At 30.6% G+C, this 12,294-nt stretch overlaps 1 protein-coding gene and 1 non-coding gene across 2 annotated transcripts; both read right to left on the bottom strand.

Annotated features, from left to right (window-relative positions):
- Nucleotides 1-1,261: 1,261 nt before the first annotated feature.
- LOC7488873 (LOB domain-containing protein 39) lies at nucleotides 1,262-2,221 on the bottom strand. Its single transcript, XM_002320000.4, has 2 exons — nucleotides 1,901-2,221; nucleotides 1,262-1,808 (listed from the first exon to the last, which is right to left on the bottom strand). The coding sequence occupies exons 1-2, from the start codon at nucleotides 2,082-2,084 to the stop codon at nucleotides 1,366-1,368; spliced, it is 627 nt and encodes a 208-aa protein (XP_002320036.1). The 5' UTR covers nucleotides 2,085-2,221; the 3' UTR covers nucleotides 1,262-1,365.
- A 6,272-nt stretch (nucleotides 2,222-8,493) lies between these two features.
- TRNAT-AGU (transfer RNA threonine (anticodon AGU)) lies at nucleotides 8,494-8,567 on the bottom strand. The gene has a single exon. It is a non-coding gene; the product is annotated as a tRNA-Thr (tRNA).
- Between the last annotated feature and the right edge of the window lie 3,727 nt (nucleotides 8,568-12,294).

Here is a 12,294-nt window from a genome sequence, read left to right as displayed (position 1 = left end):
TCTATGACTTGAACAAACCATCAAAACTTGATTTTAGTTTTTTTAAAATTATGTTTTAATTTTAAAAAAAAATTTGAAATAATATTATTTTAAATTGATGTGTGTCAATTTAAGTTAACTCACACAACTCACCCTAGATTCAATGAGTCAATCTAGTAATTTGATGATCTATAATCTAGTTCGTGTTGGGTTTTATATTAAAACAAGTAAGAGTGGACTCGTTTAAATTTGATTGACTTGACTAGTTAATCTGTCATCTAATCAAACCGTAAAATTTAATTTTAGTTTTTTTAAAATTATATTTTAATATTTTTTTAAAAATAAAATAATATTATTTTAAATTAATTTAAATCAATCTAGGTTAACTCCAACAATTCATGATAGAAAATCAAAATCAAAATCGGATTGAAGAACTTTCTTCTCGAATTGATGTGGTAGCATACATATAGCAACATGATATTACAACTGATTAGAATCGACATTGTCTTCCATCATGTGTAAAATTCTCAACTCTTGATCTGCGTTTCAGCACTTTACACTTCTGAATCAAATTATCATTATCCTTCAACGAAAAGATAGCATTGTAGAATCTAAACAGCTGCACCAAACTCTTCATTCGAAAACCATGGTTCGTCTAGGTCTGTGGCCCTCTCCCTCTTAGGTGGTACCACCCCCGTCACGGGTCTCAGCAGCAGCAGCAGCAGCTTATCTCTATCTCTAAGAAGCTCCCTCGCTTCTCCATATGTACGGACCGCGCCTACACCCCTTTCATGTACTAGCAAATTAATTAACAAACAAAGATCATATTTGTTAAATCCTAGATCTGAATCCATACCCTTATTCAAATCAAGTTTTTAATTAAATTATATAAAATATAAACTTGATTAAATCCATTTAATTCAATTAATTTTTAATATTTTTATTTATTGATCAAGTCAAAATTAAAAAAATTAAAAAACTACCATTTTAATATAAAAAATTATTTTGAATTGAAGTGATTCAATAACACAAATCTTTTTTATATTAGTTCTCAAATTGAATTTAATAGGCTTATTCTCAGTTGATTTTACAAATAATACAACCATGAATGATGGATTATACATTAAAAAAAAAACATCAAATTGATAAATAAACACATGATGAACCATCATTATCATAAAAGCGAAAAATAAAGAGAAAAGAGTATCCAATAATTTAACTAAAACAATAACAATAATTAAAAAAAAAACTAAAAGAAAGTTACACCGGAAAAATGTCCATATCCAGCCAAAAACGCACCGGATTAAAATTCCGGCATTATATTTATAGAGGAAAAAAAGAGGTTACAGCAAAACCTTTACTCTCTGTCTTAAATTTATTATTTATTCAAACAAACAGGTTCAAAAGTTTATTCTTATCAGCACCACTGCTTTCAAAGCTTGTGGTCTCCGATTCTCCTCCTGTATAAAACGACACCGCATCTCTTCCTCTCTTATCTCTTCCACCTCTTCCTCTAGCGAGACACAGATTCACATGATGATCAGACACCACTTGATTATTATTCTCCTTATCAAACGGTTTTGATTGATTCCACGTCATGCTATGCACGGCGTACGCAGCCGCAGAGAAACTGTCAGATGATTCATCACAATTCGGCGCTAAGACTCCGGTGAGAATTCCAGGTAACGGCCGTAAGGTTTCACCGGCAAGCACTGACTCCACAGCCGCCTGACACACGTGCCAGTTACCGCTCCACAACAGCCCCACCGCTCCGTTCACCGGATTCACTGTTCTCCCGCACGCCTCAAATAACAGCGATTGAAACAAAACTACAAAAAGAAAAGGTAAAATTAATTTGTACTCTTCTACATGTATAACTATGTATATACGGTTTGTTGTGTGTTTATACGTTTATACATACCAGGGCGTTGGGACTCGGGAACGGCGGAGATGAGAGAGATGAGATCACTGCGGCCAAAAAACTTAGCTAGAAACAGGGTAGCGTTACCTTGGGCTTCAGGGGTGGGGATCCAATGCAGACACGACCTCAATACGCATGTCTCGCTGCACCCCTTTCGCAGCACTCGGCAACCATTGCAGCTCATACCCACCGTCTGATATAATTACTGCCTGGTCTTGATGCTTTTCGTGATGATCAAATAAAATGGTGATATTTTTCTTGGTGATAAAGCAAGAGAGGATTAGTTTTAAGTTAGGGGAAGGAGTGAGCTTTAGGGAGCGGTGAAGGTGTATAAGAGGGCAAAAGCAGGGGGTGTGGTTACGTGGTTAAGTTAAAAAGGCAACTGTGGTTAAGTTAAGGGTTTTTGCGGATTGAACGGTGGGGATTTTTTAGTGATTTGTGGGGTCCAGGAGGGGTTTGTGGTTGTCGAGGCGAATATCTTCCAAACTCTGGGCACGAGCGGCTCCGTGTTTTCGCGTCTTTTGTTCTACAAGTCAAGGTACGCCATTGGATTTTATTTTTTTGAGTGTTTTGAGCCGTCAGATTGAAGTGGGTCCGCTTCCTTTTGTTTTTTCTTTTAGTTGGTTTTTTTAAGGTACGGGTACGAAGTTAAAGTCCAGTCGCCCCGTAGGTGGAAGCGTGGGATAGAGCTGGGAATTGATATCTTCTTTTGTGCCTTTAAGAGTTTAAATACATTAAATTATTTTTTATTTAATTTTAATTTCAACTACACTATATAAATATATATTTTAAAAGTTTAACTTGGTGGTCCTAAGTGGTTGTGCTTTTCGTATTATTATAATTTATTATTTGAATTTTAGAAGAGATTATAAGAAAATATATATATTTCAAGTGTCAATCGGTATTTATTTAGAATCATTGAAAATATCTACTTATTAAATTTAGACGAGTTTGTGCCAGCCAACTTGAAATTTAGAGTTATTCAAATTTCATAAAAAAGCATAGGAATTAATTGACTTGGTATGACATTATTAAAAACTTGATTGATTTGGTTAAAAACTTATTTATGTTTTTATAAAAAAATTTATCGAACAACATAGTTTTGATTTTTTATAAAAAATTATAGATTTTTAAGTTAATTTAAATTAATTTATCCTATTTTGAATTGGATTTAATAACTGTGATTTTAATATATAAAAACTAACATGAGAATATATTGAATTGCTAAAATTGTAAAGGAAAAAGAAAAAATCACTTTTATTATGGTATTACCCATGACTGTTAATTTTATCTAATCTCTGCCTTTATTTTCTTTTCTTTCTTATGCTAACGAGGCTAAATCTAAGCTCATGTCCCCGACAAAACTTGCCAGGCCTAAGAGGTAAGACAAAAAACATGATGTTTTTTTTTTATAGAATAAACACATGGTGTTTGAATATATGGAACACATTCATTTTCAAAACAAATGAGAAAAACGATTTTGAAAAATATTTACTATGTTTAATGCGATAAAAAAGAATATAAGATAATTATCATAAAAAATTATAAAATAGATAAGATAATTCAGCAGATCAATAAAAAAATTAGCTGAGGGTTTTTAATGTAAAAGTTCATTTTATTAACTCACCGTTGACCGTTGATCCACAAAAATCCCACCGGCCACAAAAACTCCATGTAAGCCATCGCAATCAGGCCCTCAATTTTCTGGCCTAACGAAGCTCTGGCTTTGAGGAAAAATTGGCAGGCTCAAATATACCTTCTATCTATTATGGACGAACATGCAAATACTCTCACTTCAGATGATTTTATGATTTTAGTAATTGTTTTTTTAAAGTGTTTTTATTTAAAAATATATTAATGTAATATTTTATATTTTCTAAAATTTAGAACATCAAATCGTAAAATAAAAACAAAAATTAAACTAAAAAAATTCATTTTTTAAAAAATCAAGATACAACCACACTATCTCAAACATCTTTTTAGTTTATACAAAAATTTTCACTTTATTTTTTGAACACCTTGAAGATCACAAGATGGAGAATAAAAAGATTGAGTTCATCGTAGATATATACTCAATCCTGTACACATGAAACTTACCTTACAACTCCCTTAATCTTTCCTCCAGCTCCTATGAGAGACATCAGCTCCTCTTTTAGACAAGGCGGAAAATGTATTAATTAGGACAATTTGCTTCCTAAGAACAAGAACATGACCCTTGTTTTACCAAATCTTATTTTTCTTTTTCCTTGATATAATTATTATTCTTGCTAATTAGCCTAATTTAAGCTCATACGGGACCCAAAAAACTTGTCAGGTATGGGAGGTAAGATAGTATACAGCATACCCTTTGAGAAGGAAAATTATGTTGCAGGTTTCTTAGTTAAGCTTGGTGCTTCCCAGATTTCTCCTAGTATGGTTTGGGATTCTCCACCTCCGAGTTCGATTAGACTCCTTTCGGGTGATGCTGCTAGCATTTTGTCCCTGAGACCCTAGTTTCTTTATGTTTTATCTTTCATGCACCGCACAGAAAAAGAAGATAATATATACATGATATTTTTTCTTTTTCTTTTTTTTAATCGAATAAATACGGTGTTTAAATACATGGAACACCTTCGTTTTCGGCACAGATGAGATAAACAACATCTGTTTTAGTAGGCCCACTAGGAAGATATCAACAGAGAGTTGGACAGACAACGATATGGAAAGGGCACGGCTCGGCTGAGAGTTCGAGTTGTGAGTTGAACTTCTATTACCCCAATTATTTCTTCCCTGTAGCGAGCACCACCTTCTACTCCCACAATTATTTTAGCACCGTGTTTTTTGGGATTAAATGCTTGACCTATCATCCATGATCCGTAGCTTCACTTGATGGTTCTTTGACGAGAAGAAAGAATCCATTGAATCAAGGCACAAACTCTCGACCTCTTTAACATGGTGTCCGGGAGTGTTAATTACAATTTAGTCTACTTGATTTAGTAAAATTAGAGCTAATCAGTTCTCATGATTTTAAAAATTATGTTTAATTTTTGTGTTTTAAACCCATTTATAATTCAATCCTCTTTGTTTAGTTGATATTTTGTTAATCGATTTTTAAAAATAAAAAGTGAAAAAAAGAAGTAGATAATGTGAGAAGATAGTTAGATAATATTGTGAGTTGATTATTGTTTTTGAAATATTATATAGAAATATAGAATTATATGAGTTGAGAATATATATTTTTATCAACAATAAATTATTTTATGTTGATTATTTTTTTTTAAAATATTTTACACCAAACAAAATCTCTCTTGACTCTAGCATCCAAGGAAAAAAAAAACCAACTTAATTTTCTTTTAATTACTCTCATTTCTATTCCCTTTCCTCAAAATAGACACACTGTTAGTAAATCGAAGTTACTGCATTCTCAAACCCATTTGACTTGATTTGCAGAGGCACATCTCTTAGTTGAAGACAGGAAATTAAAACGAGTCCTTTCATCCCAGACACCATTCATGCTATATTGGCATCTTGCATCTAAGCTTCAGTTTCAGCTCGTAGCACTAATGCATCTTTCTGTCCTCGATTTTGTCTCTTTTTTTGGATGCATGCTGTGAGTTACAGGACGAAGCGAACTGGGTCTCTACCGACAGCAACATCAAGTGATTTGGAGCTTTCCATGTTGTGTCATTGCCTTATGCTCTGAGCAGGCCATCTTGTTTGCTCGGGAGGAAAACTGTGGATCAGTTATCGAGGATGTTTACTTGATAATTTAGCCAGGTAGGAAAAACAGAATTTGTACTTGGTCCGTAGTTTAAATGTTTTGTGCCATTAGCAAGGTAACAATGATCTTGTATATAAGAGGTGAGGATGAGTTTTTATTTTTGTTATATAATTTGTTTTTAAAATTTATTTTTGCATGAAAAAAACATTAAATTAGATGTTTTTTTAAGTGTTTTTAGATAGTTTTGATTAGCTAATATTAAAAATAAAAAAAATTAAAATATTTTAATTAAAAACATTTTAAAAAAATATCATACACTAGCCTTCAAAAACACAAAATACTGCTGATTGTTATATACTTTTAGTACAAGTTTGATTCCAGAATAATCATTAATATTTGATTCATACTTGATATCAAAGTACTGGAAGTTATTTTAAAAAGAAAAGGAAAAGAAACACTTTACTGAAAGCTTTCTACATGAGCTCAATTGCTACTGTTGACTTTCAACTGAACTGTCAAGCTTCAGTACTCCGGAGACTATTATTCCACAATTCGCAGATATGTAAAGTTATTAAACTCGATGCAGTAGGAGGTTGGTGACCTGGAGTTGGCTCAGGTGAGGTTTATTTTTTTACTATTTTGGATATTGATTGAGTTAATCCTATATGATCCTATGGATTAATTCATGATTGATTGAGCATGACAGACCTCCATATAAAATTTACATTTAAAAAAAAAATTATATCCAAATCAACTTTGTTTTAGTTTTTTTCTATTTGTTTTATTGAGAATAATATTATTTTAAAATAATTTAAGTTAATCTAACTATCTGATAACCTACACCTTGTAAGTTCTATTCGGAACAGGTGTAACAATGATGCAAAATATAATGGAAATATATAATAATCACCATAAAGTTTTTTATGTCAAGTGATTTTATGGTGGTGCATTAAATAAAGTAAGTGGTGGTATTTTATTAATTATTTTTTTGAATTGTTTTTAAATAAAATATACAATTATGAAAGAAAAATTCTAAATAAAAATATTCTTATAATTGTATGGATCATGAATTTTATATCCTCTCTCCTCTCCTTTTTATATCAGTCTTTTTTTAAGTAAAATTAAAAAAATAAATGATAAAATAACACTAATTATTCACTAAATACCATAAGTTTTTATTATTTATTTTTTTATGTATGTGAAGTGAACGTTTGATTTAAAATTTCGTGAACTCGCAATTTTATTGATTTGTGGCCTCGGTTAACAGCAACATGTATGAATTTATGGACTCTGTGTCTCTGGGAACAAGCCCAGATGAAAAGGGCCTTTCTTAGTTTTTGTTGAAAATGTAAATTGATTTGTTGTATTTCCATTTAAGGCCTCATTAGCTGTATGATCAACCTTTGGAATCTTCTGCTTGTTTGTATTGATCGAGTCCCTCTTTTTTTTTTTATTATTATGTTGGGGTTCTTTTTATCATAATATCACTAGTTCATATGCTTAGGTGAATTTATGTAATTAAATAAATAAGAAAACAAAATTAAATTCATAAAAAAATAATTTATTTTAAATAAGTAGGTTTGTTTAGTTATTTTTCATTGAATTTACTTTCTTTTAATCGTCTAAATTCCATCTCAATTTAAATTCAGTACGTATATTCTTTCATCGTGCATTACCTACAAGGAAGGAATTGAGATTTAAATATTTTTTCACATGACCAAAAAACAATCTCAATTTATATTCTTTTTTTTTATTGAATTGAAAGAATATATGTACTGAATTTCAGGTAAAAAAAAAATCAAAGTTATGACCAACAAAGCTTTTCCATGCAAGTTGCAGCAGCAAGGGTGAAAGAAGAAGACTTTTCCCATTCAGCTAGTTGTTGAACAAAGACCAGTTTATAATTAGAGCCATGAATTGCCATGGAGTAAAATTCCAAGCCAGAAAAGTCAATGGTTGACTTAATCTTCCTCTCTTATGGGTCTGTGATTATTTTTCTTTTCTCTGCCTACCAGACTGGAACGCGTTCTTGATTCGTTCAGTACAGTCAATTGATGCATTTTTAATTGCTTCTCAGTCTTGTACTTATATTGTTTAAAAAACCCCTCGAAAACCTTCCTTAACTCAACCAAGTGAATAACCGTTTTTCTTTGGACTCAGTTAAGGAAAATATCTCTCTTTTTTTTGTCATATTTATATTTTGAATTTTACCTTACATCCATTAAATATGTATAAATTTTTTTAATAAATCATTATATTTTCATTAATATTAATAAAAATATTACCATCAATATTAATACATGTATTAGGAATTGTTTTTTTCCATACTATCAGGGCAATATTACACTTTAGCCTCTCATTTCTATAAAACAATTCATGAATTATAAATAAATTATGAATTATTTAAATAAAATATTTAGATTTTTTATTTTTTACTGCATATTTATTTTCGGAATATTTCTATGTAATATTATTATATTTTCTTTCAAAAAATCACTAACTTAACCATCAAAGAATCTCCAACTTCACTAAATAGGATATTTTTATATCTACTAGTCACTAGCCATCTCAAAGGAAGAATGAATTAATTTTTCAAAATCAAAAGATTAACCAATAATTTAAGATAAAAACAAGAAAAAAACAATATTATTTTAATAAATATAATTAATCCAATGGTTCATCAATTGATATAATAAACTAATAACATAAATATCTTTCCAGATCAGATTTTAAATAAAAATCTAGGAGGTGCCTAGTCTTTACTTTCATGGCATAATTTTTTTGTTTACATGTAAAATAAAAAAAATTGACAATTCTGTTCACTAGAATTTTATTTGGATCCAACGAAGGTGCGTGACAAAAATGAGTTACCGCGTAAAAAATATCGAATTATTGCTCTCGTTGAGAGTCGAACTCAAGACCTCCCGCTTACTAAACGGGTGCTCTAACCAACTGAGCTACGAGAGCTGTTGTTGGACTCAAAAAGTTACATTAAATATATACCATGTAATGTAAGTCATCAAGTCATTTGCCACGCTTAAATCCCTCTTAATCCTCTTAACTCTGTCTGCCGACCAACTAACTATTAACTAGTTAATTTAAATTATTACAAGATGACTGGAGTGAACCACGATAGTACATAGCTCATGCATGCACTTGAATCCCAAAGCTACAGATTCAACGAATAGAAACCACAGGAACTGCTATCAGAAGAGGGGCTATGAAGCAAGTTGATAGAAACTGGGATTTAGAATGACAAAATAATTAATTAACAAGTAGGTGGGAATACTTAAACCCTCTTTGAAGCATGCTTCCTTAGTGGTGTGAAATAATCCCGTATAGTTGACTTCTTCACATTGTTATCTTCCATTCAAAGTTCAGTTAGTTTGTATTTGACATTCTAGGGACTTGAAAAGTTAAAAATTAAATTTAAAAAATATAAATTATAGTTTTTTTAATTAAAATTTCAAGATAATTATAAGTAGAATCCATGCAAAATTATGGTGTGGGTTAATTAACTAACTTCAAATATATAATTAATGCGCAAAACATTCCAAACCGTACCCTTAACTTTAATCTTGTGCCAAATGACTTGGATTCTCACTAAATTACTGAATACATGTTTGTATCCATTTTAGTCTCTTCGTTTTACATGTTTAACTTGTTAACTTGTCACGTTCGAGCTCTGGATTCGTGATTGGCAATGCAAAAACAATGCCGTAAGGGACACTTCATCTACACCAAGTCTTAAAACATACATATCATTAATACAAAATACACACTGTCAAAGAACCATTTCAACCTAATAGCTTAAGATGTTAGGTAAGATCTCAAGATATGATTTATATTATTCTCTAACACATCCCATCAAGTGAAAGCCATTTGAGCTTGAAACTTGCACAGACTTACATTACCCTATACTTGATTTTTATCAAATAAATAGGGATGATGAGATTCAAACTCGTGATCGCTTGGTCATTAAGGCTCTAATACCATGTCAAAGAACCATTTCAACCCAATAACTTAATCTATTAGGTAAGGTCTCAAGATATTATTTATATTATTCTCTAACACACATCATTCCGTAAACTTTTAAATGTTCCTTAAAACAAAACAAAAAAATAAAGAACACTTCAAAATACTTATTACAATATGAAATCCAAACTTTAAATATACAAATATATTAGTGGAGTGTTTATGACTTTGAAAAAGACTAAACGAAAAGCCTCGCAAAAGCAAGCAAGGCATACCAATAAAGGAAGTAGCAAGAACCCTCAACAAAGTTAACCTACTAATAAAAACTAAGAACCTAAAAATAATATCAATAAAAATGGTGAATTCAACCAACTCGATGAGAGAATAACATTTAATATACATCTTAGATATTATAAAATATAAGTTGTAGATATATTGATATAAATATAAATACACACACACACACGCTAAGAATATTAGCATATGGTAGTGAAATACATGTCAGATCATATAACAGATAACAGATGAAACCCTAAGTTTTCTAGAACAGAGCAACGTGGAATGATCAGTCGCTATAAGCCAATGTCTCTGTCACCAGCTAAATATATAAATATAATGTGCACAAAGACTACTCTATATTATTATAGAGTTTATGACAAGACTGATATCAATACACAATATATATATTTGCATAATTATCGAAACACCTGAGCGTCATATCAAATAAAATTTAATTTAACAAATTACAAATATATATAAAATTTAATTTAACAAAAAACTTATGAGTACTTGGAAATGAATCAACATATATGGATATTCAATAATGTCATCTGTCTCATCATATAATTAACATACATAATTTATTTATACCATATACATATTAAAGATTATCTCCCTCACTCAGAAAACAAAGCAAAAGATAAACAAATGCATAACTGGAGACTATTGAGGATTACTAGTAAAAACATTAGCAAAACCTATAACGAATACAAAAAAACACTAAAAAACAACTTGAAACATGTAACATAAAATATTACAACTCCAAACTTAGAGACCAAAACATAATTATAAAAATGAACTCTCGAACATATCTCAAATTGAACAAATATATATAAAAAATGATCAAACCCCATTGATCAGACGACCGACACCATCAGGCCAAACCGGTTGACCAGTTGATCAAGATTTTAGAATCTAGATATGCCATTTTTCTAAATTGAAGATCCCAAAAATAATCAATAAGTTCCTTAAAAACCCATAATTCCACTTCTCATATCAATTTGTTTTAAGCCAAATTAGCACCCTAAAAATCTATTAAACATCTTAAATCATTCAAACTCTAAAATCAAACTTAACCAACATATTTAAACATAAAAAGAAAATCAATATCTTATATTAGAAACCCTTAACTCTAACTTTCACTTCTTTTTGTCTTTTTTTCTTCCTCATTTCTCCTCCTTTTCCCTTCTTCCCCTCTTCCTCTCTTACTAATCTCTCTCAACTAATTATGTTCCTTTTTTTTTAACCTCCTATTTATATTTATCAAAACATAGAAAAATACTCAAAATACCCCTCAATTATTTACACCCTAAACCGGTGAGGCCGAAAAAACGCTCAAGGAGAAAGATTAGGGACGCTTTCAATGAGTTGATAAAACTAGACTCGGGGGACTTGGTGGGCCTGACAACACTTGCTAGAAAAATACTATGATGCTTAAGTCAGTACAATGTTTGTGTAGGTGATGGAAATTGTGAGTATTCTCTAGATTTAAGTGGTCTTTAAGCCTTATTTAAATCTTATATTAGACTTGTGTTGAATATTATATTTTTTTTTATAAAGATAAGCCCTCTCTTATGCTCCTTAAAAAAATTGTTTATCTTTAGAAATATTTAAGTTTTAAATATTTTATATAAATATCTTATAAATATCTAAGTTATAAGATATTAAATATCATATAAATATTCTAAATATTTACAAAGATGTATATATTATATAAAATATTATGTAGGCTTAATTGGACTCGCATAAAACTTAATATTACCGTGTAATTTTTTCTTATATTATCACAACTAGAAGACCAATGTGTTTCAACAGTGCAAACCACCGCCTTTTGTCTTTTTTCTAGCTGCTTCATGAATTGCGCTAAGGACCGTATGTTTTTTAGATTGCAAGCTTGGCGTGGAAAATGTTTTATATTCCCATGACACGTAATAAGTGGACCTCAAAACCATGGTTGTTAAATTTGCTTTGCGTTGAAAAATTTATGATTTAAAATTTAATTTAAATAGATTTTCAATTGAACTAAAAAAAATATTGATATGATATAACTTTATTGGTCCATTTAAATACAATCGATTCAATATTAAAGATTTTTTAAAAATGAAATAACTTGTTTTAATTAAGATATTCAACTAATGATCTTTAAATTGACTAATGTAATATAGATTTTTTTTCGAGTTAATCATCAACACCAAATCTAACAACTTTGCCGGACCCGACAACTACGCTCAATTTTCAAAGAACTCGCCACCACTACTTGCTCCGCTGGTCACGCGGCTGTGCAACTCATCATGAGGAGGTCAAGCTATGCGCACACATCAAAGCTGATGCGAGCACGCTAGGGTAGTGAATGCCAAAAGGTATGAAATAAATACAAACAACCCAACACGTTGCAACTTGAAAAGAAATTAAATTAAACTAACAGATCCAACAAGTTAAG

The sequence above is a fragment of the Populus trichocarpa genome, chromosome 14 (assembly GCF_000002775.5).
Source record: "Populus trichocarpa isolate Nisqually-1 chromosome 14, P.trichocarpa_v4.1, whole genome shotgun sequence".
Classification (NCBI taxonomy): domain Eukaryota; kingdom Viridiplantae; phylum Streptophyta; class Magnoliopsida; order Malpighiales; family Salicaceae; genus Populus; species Populus trichocarpa.
This window is presented reverse-complemented; position numbering and strand designations above follow the sequence as displayed.